At 35.0% G+C, this 17,946-nt stretch overlaps 3 protein-coding genes across 4 annotated transcripts; 1 reads left to right on the top strand and 2 right to left on the bottom strand.

Annotated features, from left to right (window-relative positions):
- Window positions 1-342: 342 nt before the first annotated feature.
- On the bottom strand, window positions 343-2,360 carry LOC112792625 (xyloglucan endotransglucosylase/hydrolase 2). The gene is made up of 3 exons (XM_025835939.3): window positions 1,946-2,360; window positions 1,201-1,394; window positions 343-893 (listed from the first exon to the last, which is right to left on the bottom strand). The coding sequence occupies exons 1-3, from the start codon at window positions 2,237-2,239 to the stop codon at window positions 515-517; spliced, it is 867 nt and encodes a 288-aa protein (XP_025691724.1). The 5' UTR covers window positions 2,240-2,360; the 3' UTR covers window positions 343-514.
- Window positions 2,361-7,327: 4,967 nt separating this feature from the next.
- LOC112792626 (protein TIC 22-like, chloroplastic) lies at window positions 7,328-10,310 on the bottom strand. Its single transcript, XM_025835941.3, has 8 exons — window positions 9,733-10,310; window positions 9,563-9,637; window positions 9,373-9,429; window positions 8,412-8,471; window positions 8,246-8,326; window positions 8,121-8,156; window positions 7,870-8,004; window positions 7,328-7,763 (listed from the first exon to the last, which is right to left on the bottom strand). Exons 1-7 carry the CDS (start codon window positions 10,159-10,161, stop codon window positions 7,915-7,917), a joined length of 828 nt encoding a protein of 275 aa, XP_025691726.1. The 5' UTR covers window positions 10,162-10,310; the 3' UTR covers window positions 7,328-7,763; window positions 7,870-7,914.
- A 1,900-nt stretch (window positions 10,311-12,210) lies between these two features.
- Window positions 12,211-17,149, top strand: LOC112792624 (uncharacterized). 2 transcript variants are annotated; one of them, XM_025835938.3, is made up of 5 exons: window positions 12,211-12,493; window positions 12,769-12,969; window positions 13,145-13,375; window positions 13,696-15,960; window positions 16,293-17,149. In XM_025835938.3, the coding sequence occupies exons 1-5, from the start codon at window positions 12,454-12,456 to the stop codon at window positions 16,904-16,906; spliced, it is 3,351 nt and encodes a 1,116-aa protein (XP_025691723.1). In that variant the 5' UTR covers window positions 12,211-12,453; the 3' UTR covers window positions 16,907-17,149. The 2 variants fall into 2 exon arrangements, with proteins under 2 accessions (XP_025691723.1, XP_025691722.1); XM_025835937.3 differs by having other exon boundaries at window positions 16,233-17,149.
- The last annotated feature ends 797 nt before the right edge of the window (window positions 17,150-17,946 follow it).

The following is a 17,946-nucleotide window of genomic DNA, read 5'->3' as shown; positions in this document are numbered from 1 at the left end:
CTTTTTATTTACCAAATTTCAATTAAGAAGTTAAAGCTACTAAAGTCTGGATAGATTTCACAGTGAGTGTAATTAAATTAAACAAAAATCTAATAACCCTAGTTACAATGATAATTATAGTTTGCTTGGAATTTGAGGGGTAAAATTCTCTCTGGAGAATCAATATGTATGATTGATCAATAACAATAACTCAATACCATACAAATAGAGGACATAATTTTGATTTTGATTTTTAAATGGCCCACATTTGAAAATTGGAATCCCTCATAGGAACCACACCTCATGGCCAATCGCATAGGCATTATAAACTGTTGGCATTCAATTATTGTATGACTTTGGGAATTGGGATAGTAAAGAATTTTTATTTTCACTTCGCTGGATATACATTAACAAACTAGTATATAGTACAAAAAACAAAGAAAAGTGGCAGGGAATCATAAAAGAATCTAAAATGAAACATAGTAAACATAGTACAAAGAGCACTTGGCATTTGACTTGATGAAATTCATCATCATCAGAACCTTGATCTACATTCAGCAGGAAGGCCCTGTGGGAATCGCTTGAAATCATTGCAGTAATTATAGATCATGAAATACTTCTGAACCCACCTCAGCCTTCTCCTTCCAATTGCGTCAATGTCACTTGTTTCCCACTCTGAAGAGCGCGTGTTGGGCCTCAGAGAGGCTGATGAGAGCTGCGTGGCCCTAAAGTTTCTGTAGTATGCAGTGAACGGTGCTTTGGCCCAATCAGTCTTCACAAGCCCACCTCTCGTGGCCCAATCATCTGCGTTCCACAGACTCGAATAGATTCTCATTGGTTGTTTCTTTGGGAAAGGAACCCCCATAGATTCTGCGTTCTTGAAAACCCTTATTGGGATGTTATCAACCAAGAATCTGCATCATCATTATTATTATTATTATTATTATTATTATTATTATTTGACTAAACTCCAATTATATATATTATTTAATGTTGTTACAAAATTAAAATAAAAAAAATATTATTTATACATTAAAATTAGTCACTGCAATCAGCTATCAATGTATTTTGTATAAATACATATATAATTTAATTTATTTTTAATGTGTATTTATATTCTAACATATATTTTATACTTAGGACTAACTTTGGTAACTGATTTTAATGTACACGTAACATAACCCTTCAAATAAATACAACTTATAGTATTGAAGAACTTACATGATATGTTGGGGCTTCCAAATGACAGAATAAGTGTGGAAGTTCTTGGTGGGATCAAACCAAAGGTGGAACTGTTGCTCTCTGTCACCTTTGCCTTGGGTGAAGATGTTTGTGTGCAGTGTGTAAGGGTCACCGCTTAAGTTTCCCAAGAACTCGAAATCAATTTCATCGTGTGTTGGTCCTTGTGATGATAACTGCACCAACACGTATAAGCACTCTTGTTATGCATGCTAATTACTAGTTAATTAATTAATTAATATATGCTTTTATTAATTCGAAGCCACAAAAACTATGGTTTTGTAAGTCACGAGCATTTTAAGCACCGCTTAGTAGAGTTACCAAATCGGTTAATACTTTTAAGGTTATTTTTTGAACTTTGAAAGCAACATATATACATGGGAATGAGAAAAACAAACGAATAAAGCAATAGTAGTTGAGAAATTAAAGCAAAATTCTGTAGCCTATGATAATAGCATAGCACTTCTCGTGAATGTACAGTTAGAGTTGGAAAACGATTGATGTGTCAAGTGTTCTAAAAAAGCTGGTCAATCATATATGCTCTTGTTCAACACAAACAGAATAAATCATTTTACTTCACCAAGAATCAATACTTTAACAAACAATTAAGTAGCTTTTTTCAAAACAATATGTACGAAAAAAAGGGTTCAAAATTTAAGTCATGTATGTAGTTTTGGTATTAATTAATTAAGGAAATTAAAATTGATTATTATTAGTAGTAACATACGTAGTAAGCAGTGACAGTGCCAGCAGAGTTGCCAGCAACAAGCTTGAGCTGCATATCAATTCTACCAAAGAGATACTCTCTCTTTGATTGAAAGCCAGAGCCAGAGACTCTGTCTAGGGAAAGAGATAGAAGCTGGCCACCGCCAAATATCTTGGCACGGTTACCACCCCATGTTAGATCAAACTCTTGGTTGAAGTTACCTTCACATGAACCCACCATGGTGCTGACTACCACTAACCCAATCACCATAATACCCACATAGAACCCATTATGATTAGTACAAGTAGAACCCATTTTGGAAACAGAGAGAAAAGAAAGATAGAGAGGGAAATCTTGCTTCTTGTGACGAAATAATGTGTTACAAAGAGGTGTATTTATATGTGTGGGCAAAGGAGGTTTTGGATTGGCTGTGTATTTTTTTTTATATATAAAAAAGTTTAGATTTGGGGAAATTTTTTTTTTCATAGAATAAATGACTATTTATATCTATAAAAAATAAAAACACGTACTTACACTAAATCGAAATTAAACTTGTATTTATGTAAGATATCCTCTGTGTGACAAAAGTACCATATCTTTAGAAGGTTGGAGTGTCACGTAGGATACTTTTATTACATGGAAGACATCTTATGTGAATACAAGTTTAGTTTCGATTTAATATGGGTATATATGTCAGAATTTTTATTTTTCGTGGGTACAAATGGTTATTTATTCAATTTTTATAAGTTTAATATCATTAATATTTTATTTCTATATTTTTAAATAAAAATCAATGGTTAATAATCGATTTTGTAAAAATCACTTTCTTTTGTAAATTAATAATCATCTAATAAAGTAGTGAATGGAAAAAATTTAATAGAAAATAATAAAAATATAAATATTAATTAATTATTTTTTGAAAAAAAGATAATTTATAAATTTTGAGTTTATCTTTTAATAACTATGTCAATTATCTCCGACTTAAATATGATATATGGTATGGGAGGGGTCAGTGAGCATTAACTGGGGACCTTGAAGTTGTAGGGGCCTAAAGCTGGTGCCAGCTTTGCAATCCATGAAAACTGGTAGCTTTTGTTTGGACATTGGTTACACTTAAAATTCATTTTTTTTTTGGGTTAGGGTTTGTGCAGAGAATGCTAAGTAAGTAACTAGGTACGTGAACAATGATTGTGTCCTTCACATATGTGTGTAGACCCCATTTTAGCATGATTTGGAACCAAATAATTCTCTTAGGAAAAAAGAAATTTTCATGGTGGATGCCAACTGGGTTATGATATTGGAGAATAAAGCCACGAAGGTATTTTACTACTTCACGGGACCACCAATCATGAATTATGGATCCACTAAGATAATGCCATCTGGCAAGGTTCATATCTGACTCATTATAATATATTATATTATATTATTATTGCCCTTGTATTTTCATTGTTTCAAGAAATCAATTTTCATGTCAATATTATTATTTTTTCAGAAATTTTTTTTCATATTCTAATTTTGTACATTGCTTATGTTAAGACATGAAATTTTCATATTCTAAACAATTAAAAGAATATGTTCCAATTTAGTGTATACAAAATAAGAATTAATACGGAATAAAAAGCACATTAATTGAGTTAATAATTTTTTAATTTTGTTGTCTGTATTAAAATAATTTTTAAAATTTTAACTTCACCAATTATGTTTCTAAAATTACAGTGTAATAAATTACTTAATATAAAAGAATTAAAATCATACTAATATGATATATTTTTTAGGTAAAAATTTAGATGTAATTAATTTTATGCAAAGTTAAAATATAAAAGTTGATTAAATAATTTAATAGATTTGATTATATTATTATTTAACAATTTCTAATTATCAATTTACATCAAGTTAACTGTATTTAAATTTTTATCGTATTTTTATCTGATTTCAACAATGCAATTAGTATGATTAAACTATTTTATTACACAACAATCTCACAAATTAAACATAATTCCATACTAATTGGTTTGCATGTTCAATTTCATCGAATGTAGAATTCCAAAAATGTTACATTTATTGACACAAGAGAATAGTCACGAGACCGCCAATGACATGGCATTGGCATGGTTATCCATTACTGCGATGGAGATAACCCTATTTTCTGCGTGCTTGCGCTGTCTCTGGTTGTTGCTGCATACTTCAGTTTTAATTTGTCTTTTTTAATGCTGACAACGGATTTGGTCACTTGGATGTGAGTGACATCGAAAATAATAAAATAAAATAAAAGAAGTAGCAAACAAAAATTCAAACCCATATGCATTTATTTCTCACGAGTACGGCGCTCATTTATCTACTTTGTGTGGCAGTTTATTAATGAGAAATTTACTGCTCCATGAACTACAATTCCTACCACTATAATATTGTTGTTTATGGATGACCCAAACATTAAAAATCATGGAGGGTCTCCATATTGGTACATTGTATAGACTATAGAATAAGATTATAGCAATCATAGCAAAGTACAACTCTAACAATGGCTAACAATTATTGTTGTTGTTTCTATTCAATAGGAAATTACGATTAGCCCTTTCAAGTTTTGAATTCAATGAAAATCTAAAATACATACACATGCATTATCTTATCTAAGTTTAATACCTTGTAGGTTTTTATTATTGCACGTGACAACTTTTATTACCATTCAAGACAAATCATATTGTGAATGAATTAGCGTTAAGCGTCACCTTCCACCTCATGTTAATTAATGACTGATTATTGTAGATAAATGAAGATTAAGTAGAGGCACATGGAGATTTTCAGTGGGAATTGGGAATCAACTTATGGCAACCAGCTAGCAGAATCCACAACCTTTCTATTAAAAAAGCCACTAGAATGATGATGATACCTTATTTGAAAAGCAAGTTTATTTTGTATATGTGATTGTTAGAAGAAGTAGGCACTTCTAATGGACCTGAATTTTATGTGAGTGAATGTATATGTATAATGGGTTGTTGGGAACTTAATTAATCTTCACCTTTTCCTTTGATTTATGTCTTATTAAAAAGAAAAGGAAAACATGTTTTCTTTTGCTAATAGATTAAGAGGCATACTAGTGCAAATCAATCACATAAAATTGATGCTTCAACCATCCATCCACTTTTTGTTTTATTTCCTCTTTTTTAAAAGAAACTTTGGGGAATTTAGGAAGGAGCCTATAAAATGGTACACTTGAGAAAGCCAATATATGAATTAATGCATTCAAGTTATGGGGTGTATTGAAAGTGACTTTTTACAAAATTAAATAGTAAATGAAACGAAAGACTAACTAAACGAGATGAATGTGAGTACAGAATTAATAGATAGTGAAATTTGCTGGATGCAACTATATTGGTTGGTCACAATGATCTTTATGAATTATGATCGAGATTAATTAGATTAATGTCACACATAAAAATATAGGTCCATTAAGTAGTCAAAACTACTTATTCCCTACCAATACCAAATCACAGGTTTTTAATGAAAAAGCAAAAGGAAAGATGATAAAAATATGAGTTCTTATCCCTGGCTTAAATCAATCATGAAACGCGCTCTCTCTGAATCTTTTGTGGCATATATAATATATGCTTTTGGCAAAGATTAAAGTAGGTGCATGTCATTAATTAGTGACAATAATTGTGTAGTAGTTAAGTATATATCATGGATGCATCTTATACTATTCACTTGTAACCATAATATTCTCTTCTAAGATGGAGGAAACATATACACTATAGATATTAAAATTAAGGTGTATATAGTATCTATATCTATATTTTAAAATTTTAATGTCCGTGATTTAGAAACCAGCCATATATAGCAAACATACATTGTAGCTGCATTTGAATTTTGAGATTACAACAGTCTCCTTTAACATAGGACAGCTAGGATTGTGCTGGCACATACACACGGTGATGAGTGAAGAAACCAAAAAAAAAGGGTGGGAATGGAATTTGAAATATGTATGCATGGAAGGGTTAGAATAATCCTAGTACCTTCTAATCATAATGAAGTTTCAATTTAGAGAATTACTAAACATAAAAGATAAAATCATCGAGTACGTGTTCTTTTTTATACTAAGACTTAAATAAAAAAAAGAAACAAATTATTACAAATTACTTTAACACTTTTTTTCCTGCATATACGTACGAGTGAATTTAATTATTAGTGGATGTCCCTGCACCTAACTTTCAATATTCCTAGCTTGTCAAGATGACTTTCTTCCTCGAGTTGTTTCGCCAAACAAGCATACCGATCCAAACATTTCCAAAGGAATGGAGGCATTAAGATTTGTTTACATCAACCAATGACTTGGTCATCATAAATATGTTTAAAGCATGATTTGCTTTCGAACTTTAAAAAAAAATAATTTGGATGACATTTTAAAAAGGATTTACAAAGCAGCCATATTTAATTTAGAGTACTTAAGAACTTCAATTTTTTTAACGAAATAGCAATGTATTAAAAAAAAACTTTTGAGAGTAACTGAACGTGACAATATAGTAAATAATTTTAGATGTTCGAACATTTCTATCGTTATCATAATTTTGAGACGTTTAGTTCAGTCACTCAATTAAAAAGACCATGCATGCATTTAGTTTACTTTTATTATTATGGTATCATGCATGCATCTTTTCAGTATTTTAGAGGTTGATGAGTAAATGTTTGTTGGTTTCCATCGATGAATTTTTCATAGTTACGGACAAATCAACAGAAGGAGACCTAGCAAAAGTGGGTCCATGACCATTTGAATGAATGTTTCATTGTTTTGTGAAATTTCTGAAGGAGCTAGTAAGAGTGAGAATATTTCATGTATCAAAACAAAATACTGTAGTAGTGTGCAAGTGAAGAGTGATATTCCTTGGGGCTTGAGAAATTCCTTTGGGATAGGGACTCGATATCCACCTCCCCAACAATAATTAAACTCGTGATTTAGAACAAGTCCATGTCCATCTGTTCGATTGAACAGAGATTGTCCTTTCCAAATCCCAATAATGCTTCATAAGGGCAATAAAAGTTAAAACTCTATTTACACAACAAATCCATAGAAATTCAAAATTCAAGGTAAGAAAGTATGATGAATAGTTATCAAATCATAGGAGGTAGTTATTTGAAAGATCAAAATGAAATATCATTCACAACAACCAAAAAAGTCAGTTATTCATCACTGAAATCTGCATCCCATCACTACTTTAAATTTGATATGGATTTTTTTTAGGCTATAAAACTTTGAGATTGGGTAGGCCATTAGAGCCAGACTGTTTTTCTGACTTTTTACTCTCAAGTCTCTAACCCATTGCGTAAGGCAATTGTCACAAACACAATGAAGCTGTCTTTACGATATTGACAAAAATTTGAAAGAGAAAATAAAATAAAAATAAAAATATATAAGTTTAATATTTTTCTTTCTCTTTTTCAGTGGCAAGCAGTCCAACTTCCATGACAACAATACAAGATAAGGGGATACAATGGCTTCATTGAAATTTGCAGTCTCGTATGCTAGGAAATATAACATCCACCGAAATTTGAAAATATCAAGGTTCAGAAAATAAAGTTTGCTAGCCCAAAATATTGTTTCTTTCTTAACTTACCTCCTGAATTGTTTCTTTAGCAAATGCTATTGTCATGAATTACCATGTAAGATCTTACCATTAAAAATTCAGCCTCATAGCATTCTCTCCATCAATTGATGCATCTCCTAGTATTACATGAAATTTCAGTTGGAGTGCCTATGCATGACTATGTGCTAAATATCCACAATTAAAGTGAGCTGACAGTGATTATGAACTCTGAAGTCCACCCCAACCTAGTTGATGATTGATAACTAAAAAACACAGGAGAAAAATGAGGAAATCCAAACTCCAATGACAGATTTTGCTTTATAGTCCAGAGTTGGTTATATGCACAAAGCCTTAAATAACTGTGTGTACCAGAAGTATGAAAGGTTGGACGAATGAGCAAATTTCACTTGCGGATCATGGTGTCCTCTGCTTTCTGGGATCAGTTGAGACATCAAACCCAGGAGGTATAAAAACAACATCTTCCCATTTCGATGTTGAATTTTCCTGCAAAATTATAGAAAGGTTGTTTACATTAACGTAACAGATAAGACCACAGTAATGTGTAAATGAATCAAGGTCCTTGTGAGTTTTCTTCTTCTTCTTCCATTACACACACTCACCTTCATTTGCTTTATTACATCTTCTAGAGTGGCAACCTGGAACATAAATCACAGTAAGTCAACCAAAACAACAGGTTAGTGCATCGAAATTAGAAGGGACTGTTGTGAACACTTGCACTCTATACCTGAATATCCCCTTGCCTTAAAGTGGGGTTTAATTGATTCTGATCACTGGATGCCCTGTGAAGTGATTTTTCTAGGTCCTCCTGTGAGAATTTCACATGCAAGAGAAAAATTTCTCAGCTTCATTAACAACTACCTAAATTGTTACAGAAAGGTCATCAACTACACCTTTCTGAAGAAAAGTGGACGATATCTTTTATCCTGGCTCTTCAATATCAGACTTTTAGACTGAAACACAAGGATAAAACAATTCAAAAGATCAGCTCAGAGATTTAAGCAAGGAAATAAATGAAAGAGGCCTTGATTGAAATGAAGCACAAACTATGCTAATAATCTTATATGCATCATCATTCTAAGTACATTTCTAAAAGAGTTGAACAAATCCAGTTCAAAAGGTCTCTAACTCTATATATGATATCAACCCTTTTTTTCCGCTTCATAAATCATAAACAGAAAAGATAAATCAACTGACCATTATTACATATTTAAATATTTAGATCTAGCTTCTAAGACTTTTAAACTTTCAACACTGATGAGTATTACCAATTTACCACCACTCTCACTATAGACGCATACAACACTACTCATCTCCAATTATTGTATCATGTAATCAAACTCACACTTAAATGAAAATCGCATCTATCTTAACCCAGCATCAGCTGTTCATTGATGCTTCACAAGTGTAGAGAGTATAACATGTCAACTAAAATAGTTCAAATTCCACATTTTCATTATTGTAATTGTGTTCTTCACTTCTTCTAAGACACTACAATTTTTTTATTTTTGGGTCTAAAAACAATGTCCTTAAGCTTTGTCAATCCTGAAAGAATGGCTGTAGGCATCAATAATTGTTCTTTCATCAATTTTTTTGAGAATAATTTCCACTTTTCCATAGCAACAAATAAGCAGCTTATCTGGAAAAGAGCTATTGAGGCTGTCATTGCTGAGAAACCAATCTGAACTTCAAATAACATTTTTTTTCTTCTTCTTCTATATACACTTCTCTATTCCGCAATCTTTTCCTAAAATTCATATAGTGAATTGTTGTTGCAACTTTCAAAATCAAACATATCACAGCACCGGAAACAAAAACTCAAATGAGATATACTAAAGCAGCTGAGAGAAGAACCTGGAAAACAGGAACACCAGGAAAGCTATTGGCAGCAAAGCCAGATTTCTCCCTCACCTGTGTAATGCACAAAGCACAAATCATTACTTTCTAACTTGAACCACAAGTAACAGCCCAAACAGGGCTATTAGAAAGTTATATCAATGTAAGAAAGAAAATTAAACATCAATACACAATATTCAGAACTCACTCGCAGGGCATTCTTTACTTGAGATTGCTCAGGTATCAATCTAAATGCCACGCCATTCACCTTCAGCTGAAAAACCTATCAGAAACAGTAGTTTTTGTTTTTAAATACCAAAACGGATGAAATTGAAATTGAACGACGGAAACGAGAATGCAATGAAGAAATTAGGGAACCTTGTTGAGCGCAACGGGAACAACTTTGGAGCCGTCACGCATGCGAGGGTCCACGGTTGAAACCTGGCGGAGCAGAGCTTGGGCGTCGTCTTCGTTGAAGCAGAAGAGGCCGAGATTCTTGCCGGTGGAGACTCCGGCAACCAGCAAGAACTCCTCCGACGCGTTGCTGAGCGCGTACACGGGAACGCCCTCAAGCCGCTCCTCGATTGCCTCCCATGACATGGGTTGCCTCGGCATCGGCATGATGCTCTGAGCGACCCGGGCCCACGGTGGGCTCAATGTTGGGCCCTGGAAGGCCCGGTGGAGAGCGGAGAGTGCGTTGTGAAAGGGAGGGCGCGCGTGAGGGTTGTTATGGGCGAGTGCAGAAAGGTTTGTTTGGATATCGGAGAGTACATTTTGGAAATTGGAGAAGCACTTATCCAAGTTCATAGCTTTCTGCTTCGGATGAAGGGTTTAGCTCAGAACTCAGTTCGGAGATTTTAACTTCAGAGCAAATCCTAAACCCTCTATGAAGGAGGAAGAAAGGAAAGAGACAACGACATATGTTTTTTTTTTTTTAATGGTAGTGCTTGAAACAATGATGGGCCTAAAATAATGGGCCTCTGTTTATAGACCTATAGTCCCTCGGAGCGCCTTTCATAATATTGGGCCTATACAGATAATAGCCCTCTAGCCCAAAATTTTTGGGCCGTGTGTCTGAAGTTCTTGAGGATAGTAGAGACGGTTTTTCTTTGCATCATAGTTTTCTACTTTTCTTTTATCGACTCAATGAACATATCATGACCAAATAAAATAAAATCAACGCAAACTAATATGGGTTGGTCGAGTGGTCAGTTCACTCGTTTGCCTAAGCAAATGTCGGGAATTTAAAATTTCGTCTTGTTCATGTAGTAATTTATTGGCCAGCGAATATAAAAATTATCCCTTTAGTAAAATTTATTAAATTCGATTTTAACATCTGAAATATACATATACATTTCTTAACCACCTAATTGGGCGCTAGTACTATTATAATTTATTAAATCCAAGATATAGCAAGCGATTTATGATATGAACCTTCGCTTTATGTCTTTTTTTAGATTTATAGATTGGACGTATAAATGACTTTAATTTGTGTCTTTATCAACCAACAAAACAAACAACCTATATTCGTGACAGTACGCACCTCTCACAGGGAATAGAAAATTCATTAACATTATTATCAACCAAAAAGAATATCATTTCAACAAATGATTATAATCCATGATTCTAATCCGGAATGAACACGTTATAATAAGACATATGTCTCTAAATCATTCGGCCTTTTCATGTTATTAAAATACCTATATTTGTTGGTTTAAGATATAATACTAGTTTATTATCTTCTAAGGCACGCTCCAACACTAACCAACTTAGATAAAATGAATAAAAATTTCTGTGATGAGCCAGTGAAGCAAAGATGGTTCTAGCCACAAGATTCCGAGCAACAATAACACAAAACAATTGGTGGTGGGGTCCTGTCACCTATGGCACCACTTTTATATAAATTCACCACCAAATTATTGCTGTGACCGTCACCACCCCCCATTCCAAGGTTGGAATCACTTTAAGTATACACAACTTTTGGTGAACCGGAATATCACCTTAACTATAATAATACAATACTCGATGTTTTAAAATACATTTTGTGTTGTGTTGTTTTATGATTTTGTTATTTACTGGTGTTGTCGTTATTGTTAGAAGTGATGAAAACTTGATAGTGAATTATTAGTATGATAATGATTTGTGAGCTGCACATCGTGATGCGGATATTTCTACAGACTAGTGAACATTATATTTCGTAACAAGACGAGTTTTGGTCAACAACAGAAATGTACGATACACCGAAGCCCAACATTGAACATTATTGATTAATGTTCCACGACAAGAATCACATGGTTGAGAGATGATGAAGCCACACAAGTCCCCTACTAATAATAACAATAAATACAAAAAATGTTACGCTCCCACCCTAACCATAAATCACTCAGGAGAATTAATTACTGAATTGATGTACTTGAATTACTATGAAATGAGAGAGTCAACGAAAATAGTAATAACGTAACCAATGCGGTGATTAGTTAGTGGCAGGTGAGTATTGTATTTCACGTTGTTGCAATTGATGGGTACAACAATAGTTATTATTTATGACGAAATAAATAAAATAAAAGAGTAGTAACAAACAAAGGCAGGGATCTTAATGGTTGCAGCATAAACAGGGGACAAATTATTAGACCGTAGGCGAAGGCGACAGATTCAACGTTGGTTAGCATTAACGATTTTTTTCACCGACCGTCAAATAAAGTCACTGCGCTGTGACTCTTTGATTATCCCTCTCCCACATCGGTGCTAACTTGTCACGGGCTCCAGACACGTGCTCCTCATGTTGTCACGTGCGGAGTACAAGCATAGGAAGCGAAGCGTTTTGGATGAACAGTGTCTTACGTTGTTCACATGTGCGGGCCCTTCAAAACCAGTATAGTGTACCACTCCACTACACCACTGCTACTACTGCTTCTACTTCTTCTACTACCACCACCTTCTTACTTCTCTTTCACTCTGGTCCCTTATCAAACTCTAACTAGCTCCATCAAAACCTCTCTCTCTCTCTCTAGATTTTGGTTTTTCTACTTCTTGTTCTTGCTGTAGCTGAACCTTCCCTTTCTTCTTGTTCTGTTTCATTTGTTGTTTCTTGTGTTGGCAATGATGGATACTGAAGATCAAAGAAAAACTCACACTCCAGGTGCTTGTTTTTAGTTCTTGTCTCCTTAAGTTTTACTTCTTTTGCATTTTCTCTTTGACTGCTCACTCTGCTCTTCAACCTTTTACCTTTTTTCTTCTAAAATATATATTTTTTTATTCTTTCCTTTTTTTCCCCCCTTATGAAAAGTGCCATCTTTTTGAGATTTTGGGTTGTTTGGTTATGGAAATTATATCTGGGGTCATTTGAAAGATTAAATTTGTTAAACTGTTATGTTGGGATGTTTTTAAGCTGTTCTTTTTCCTTGGTGTTTGTAGGGCATGAGAGTCATGGAGTTCATCTCTGTCACAAATGTGGATGGCCTTTCCCGAATCCACATCCAAGTGCCAAGCACAGGCGTGCTCACAAGAAGATCTGTGGAACCATTGAAGGTTACAAGCTGTGTTCCTCCGAGGAACAATCTCGCTCAAACGGCTCAGATGATGGACATGGTTCTGATGATGATAAAAAATCCCCAGGTGATTTTTTCTTCTTTTTCCAGAGTGTAATTATGCAGTGTCTAATGTAGTGTGTTGACTTGGTGAGAATATTTGGTTTTTTATGTATAAATGGTCTTTGATATTAGTGCTATGTTCGAAAATGGCTAGGTTGTTTTATGTTTGTGCTGATATTCTGTTTATTTGGTTATGTCAGGTCCAGAGGTCTTGAATATAGGCAACAAGGAGAAGGATGATAGTGGAATTGGAGATAAAGTAAATAGATCAGAAGATGAGGTGTTTTCAGATGCAGTTGCAGACTTTTCAGATAGTCAAGGAGTTAAGGAATCTTTGCAGGAAGGTAGTTTGGACTCAAGTACCAGTGTGGAACGGGACGGCAAAGATGATCCAAAATTTTCAGGGTCTTCCAAGGACAGTGATTTTAATGGTAAGAACTAAGATGAAAGGTTTAAATCACATGTTCTCTTAGTTTTGCGGTTCAATAAAATACTTGTGCCTGAAAATTTGAAAATTAGAGAAAACTTATTCTTTAGGGTGTGAATGATTATATAGATTGTGAGATTAGTGGAATGAATTTTATTCACTTCATCCGTGCATTGAATTGGACTTGTTCAACTTAGTAGTTAGTACTAGTCATTAGAACTTCTATAGAGAAGTTTCAGACTTTCAGCCCTACAATTTTGTCTTAATTTGTCACTTAGTATTTTCATTCTGTGGCTCAATAGTGTGTGATAATTCATGTCACAGATGCGGTTGAGAGTCAGTTGACTTTTGAGTCAAAGGATGGCTGTCAAAATCAGCACACTAAAATTTTGCAAGGTGAAAGGGTTGAAGAGGAAAACTTACCAGAATTGCAAGATCAATTGTCAGGATCCACTGCGACACCATTAGCTGATTCCATTGCAGATTTACGAGCCGAAGAATCAGCTGTTGTCCATAGTAAGGATATCTTTGGCTTGTCAACTGAATCACATCCCAGCAAACCTGAAGCTGTGCCGGATTTGTTGCCTGAAAATACAGTCAATGCCGGTGAAAATGTGACAGATTGCAATATGAGATCTGCTGTATTGGATACCATTTCGGAAGGAAAGGATGAGGTTAACCTCATAGTCAGTGATTCTACTTCCTTTGGTTTGTCATCCGAATCACGTCCTGAAAAAGCTGAAGCCATGCCAGATGTATTGCCTAAAAATGATGTCCAAGCTGGTGAAAATGTGACAGATTTCAGTCTGACATCTGCTGCATTGGATACTAATTCGAAAGGGAAGGACAAGATGAGGTCTGATCAGGATGAAGTTGAAATTATAGCCCCTTCTGATGCTGTTGTGGGTGAAACATGTGAAGGAGGGTCTAAAATGGCAGTTAAGGATGCAATGAATGTTGGCTCGTCAACTGTATCAGATCCCCACAAAGCTGAAGTGATGCCAGATGTATTGCCTGAAAATAAGATATATGCTGATGAAAATGTGAGAGATTGCGTTTTTACATCTGAATTGGGGTCTAGTTTGAAGGGAAAGAATGAGATCAAAACAGATGTTGAAGAAGTTGAAATTATAGTCCCTTCCAATACTGGTGTTGGTGAAAATGAAGACAACTCTGCAATATCAGTTAGAGATGCTGATGCAGTTAACTTGGATCCTCAAGTGGCTGGTGGAGCTGTTAATCTGAAGGAAAAAGACAGTGCCGAGTTCCCTTCTGTGCTTGGCCAAGATGATTCCCCACTTGGTTCAAATTCTGTTGTAATAACAAATGCTTCTATACGTGATGTACAGTTAGAGTCTGCTCATGTTCAGTTTTCTAATTCTAGTGATGCTCAGACTTTGCTGGAAAAGGAAGAAGAAACTACTAATTCTAATATCCTTCCTACAAGTGTTGATAGAACTGAAGTATCACCATCACAAGGTGAGTATGAAGATCTTGAAAGGGTATCTCGAGATCTTTCAGGCCTAGATTTGTCTGACCAAAACAATGAAGTTACTGAGGAAAATAGTTTTACTTTTAACCCAAGCCAATTGACTGGGAAAAACTATGCCTCTCCAGATGTGCATGTTATTGATAGCTTGGGTATTATGAACAAGGAACTGGTCAAAAGTGAGCCTGTGGCTGAAGACATGCACATTGAGGAACACACTGAAGTTTCTCCAGACAAACTTACCGTTGAAGGTTCTCAAATGTCAGAAGAAATTGATTTGTCTTTGAATGAGAGGAATGAGAGCAATATGGTTCACTTTTCTGTAGAGCAAGGACCCGTTGATGTTGAAAATTCGCAGCAGATAAGCTTAGAAAGTATCTCAGTGCCCTCATTAAATGAAAGTCTGGGTAACAAATCCTTCGGTGCTGAGACCAGTGAAACTAGTGTAATCAGCATAGACAACACAAGTCATCATGAAGAAACTAAAATAATTGGTGTAGCTGTAAATGGAATGGATGAAGGAGCTAACTTGGAAGATGATCTCAACCAGACTGACATGTTATTGGAAGTCAACCAATCAAGTGACTTATCCAAGAATGGGCATGCTGGTGAAATTGATAAAACTACTCGTGATCTATGTGGGGAACCTGCTAGCAATCAGGAGAAAAGACCGGTTATTTCAGATTATGTAATCGATGAGCCCACAGGAAAGTCAATGGTCATAGAGTGCAAAGATATAGATCCTAAATCAGAAACCCAGGAAGATGTCAGAGAACATGAGGAATGCAATAAATCTGTTGGTACTTCTTCTGAATCACATCCAGCACAGGATGAAGGACTATTACTGAAGGCCACAGAAGATGTTGGGAAGCATTCATCACTGCCTACTATAAATTCTGAGCCAGCTGCTCAGAATGATTCTTCTGTTAAACATGATCAAGGTGGTCAGCCTGGCAAGGAAATTTCTGGGGTTTCTGCGACGCCTGTTCAAGATCAAAGTGGTAATGACATGGTTAAACATATTTCATCTGGAATCGATGCTTCAGTTTACTCCAGTAGCCGGTGTGACAGTTTGGAAGCCAATTGGGGATCTGTTTCAGGTATATACACCTTTATTTTCGTAAAGGAAAACAATTTAGTCACATATAAAACATTTTTATCTAAAAAAACATTGTGTAGATCTTGTCTCTTTTGCATCAATAATATTGACCCATTGTTATACCTGTGTTGTGATCCATGTAAGTCATTTTCCTTCATCCTTATGTGATGTGATGATGAGTTTTACCTTGGTGTACAACATTTTGGCTATGATACAGTTTATTGATATTATGGAGTGATAATGTGATTGATTTACTCATTATCCACTCAACAGTTCTCTCAATGCAATCTGATGCACATGCTATTATTGATACTGAAACTTCACCATCAACAGAAGTGGGGAAATCCAACTTGATCAATTCAAAAGCTACGTCTGAGAAACAGCCGTCTGGAAAATCAGAAATGTTTGAAGCACCATCTTTCATGACATTGGTAGAACCTAGGGATGCCACTAGCCATAAAGCACCTGCATCTGAAGACCAAAAGGGGAAGAATTCGAGTTCCACTTTGCAGGCTGGTTGGTTTACCTCTCAAACTCAGGTCATGAATGAGTCTCAAGCAAGAAACAAGAATGAAGAGATAATAGCAAAGGTGACAAACTGGAGCACCCCTAAGGAGCACACCCCTCTGAAGAGCCTCTTAGGTGAGGCTGCTCACAGCCACAGCCCAAGTTCTCCAAAATTGGAAGAAAACTTGGCAAGCAGAAAGAATGGTAAACTTCCACAAAACAATGGTTCTGGATTGACAACTGTTAACTCCATTCTAGGTCCTGAATCGCCTTCAGCTCAAGCTCTGATAAACGACGCTGCAAAAGAATGGAACTCACCGGCAAGATATCCTGCGGAAATGAAGAGGGAAAAGAGGAAAGCCAAGAGCAGACCATATTGGATACAATTAGTATGTTGCTCATCAGTGGATCTTCAGAGAAGGCAAAAAACTGCCATATGATGGTTATGGTTATAGTTATAGTTATAGTTATTTTCATGCTATTTGGGGTCTTGTCTGCTTCTAGAGTTGAGATACATATTTTGATCATGCGTCTCATTCTATTGAACTGGGTAGCCTCCTAGAAGTTTGGTTGTATATTTGAAGCATGTTCAGTTGCCATTACTGTTTATGTTATTTTAATGTATCATTATCATGGCTTTGGTGCCTTGTTATATATTGAAAATTAAGAAAACGTTGTGATCTTGTGAGCTTTACAAGTAGGGAGGATTTTAGTCCAATATTATTGTTGTGTTTTGAACTTCCATCCAAAAATTGTTAGATGATTTGAAGTACATAAATAAATACTGTCGACAATAAGCTCGCTGTTTGGTCCATAAAAATACATGTGAGTGTGATCCTTAAAAATGTCACTGTCAAATGTCAATTATTTAAAATTGGAACATTCTCCTTCCTAAACTTCATTGCAAACCCTGAAAGAGAACGCTGGTCCCTTCTGTGGAAGTAGTTAGAAAAAAGGAAAAGTATAAGGTATCAATATACTATCTGCCAACTTATTGTCAATAATAATTAATTATTATATTTTAAACTCATGTATAAAGACACTTTCATTAGACACAGTTATAAAAAAGGCATTTTCGTTAAACACATCCACAAAGACACTTCCATTAAACACCGTCATAAATAAGAGTTGGCAGAAATTGGCAGAAATGTTACCAAACGTAGCAGAATTGTTAGAAAAATCATGTGCAATGGGAAAGACAGTGCGTGCAATGAGATAGATTTTGTCCAGGTTTTGGTGAAGTGTGGGAGGGCACTCCAAAGATAGCAAAGGCTAGTGGCCAATTTTGCATTCTTAGAGAATTGTGGCATTGTAAGATCACAGATTTTGATGCTGCTCAAAAGACAACCAAGGCTTTTCACTGCACCTGAGGCTTCTCTTAGAAATCATGTCCCAAGGGCTGTGAGCATCGGTTTTGATAAGAATTCAAGAATGATTGTTCATGCACTGCATACAATTAGTTGCTTGAGCCACAAGACTT

Source organism: Arachis hypogaea, chromosome 13 (assembly GCF_003086295.3).
Source record: "Arachis hypogaea cultivar Tifrunner chromosome 13, arahy.Tifrunner.gnm2.J5K5, whole genome shotgun sequence".
In the NCBI taxonomy this organism is placed as follows: Eukaryota; Viridiplantae; Streptophyta; class Magnoliopsida; order Fabales; family Fabaceae; genus Arachis; species Arachis hypogaea.
The sequence above is the reverse complement of the archived record's forward strand: the minus strand, read 5'-3'. Positions and strand labels throughout refer to the sequence as shown.

Coding starts and splice junctions, on each gene's coding strand:
- LOC112792625 (XM_025835939.3), bottom strand. CDS start 2,239: ATGGGTTCTACTTGTACTAATCATAATGGGTTCTATGTGGGTATTATG. Junction 1,395..1,945: donor GCACTGTCACTGCTTACTAC/GTATGTTACTAC, acceptor GTGTTGGTGCAG/TTATCATCACAAGGACCAAC. Junction 894..1,200: donor TGGAAGCCCCAACATATCAT/GTAAGTTCTTCA, acceptor ATGATGATGCAG/ATTCTTGGTTGATAACATCC.
- LOC112792626 (XM_025835941.3), bottom strand. CDS start 10,161: ATGAACTTGGATAAGTGCTTCTCCAATTTCCAAAATGTACTCTCCGAT. Junction 9,430..9,562: donor AAGTAAAGAATGCCCTGCGA/GTGAGTTCTGAA, acceptor TGCATTACACAG/GTGAGGGAGAAATCTGGCTT. Junction 8,157..8,245: donor TAAGGCAAGGGGATATTCAG/GTATAGAGTGCA, acceptor TTTATGTTCCAG/GTTGCCACTCTAGAAGATGT.
- LOC112792624 (XM_025835937.3), top strand. CDS start 12,454: ATGATGGATACTGAAGATCAAAGAAAAACTCACACTCCAG. Junction 12,494..12,768: donor AAGAAAAACTCACACTCCAG/GTGCTTGTTTTT, acceptor TGGTGTTTGTAG/GGCATGAGAGTCATGGAGTT. Junction 13,376..13,695: donor CAAGGACAGTGATTTTAATG/GTAAGAACTAAG, acceptor TTCATGTCACAG/ATGCGGTTGAGAGTCAGTTG.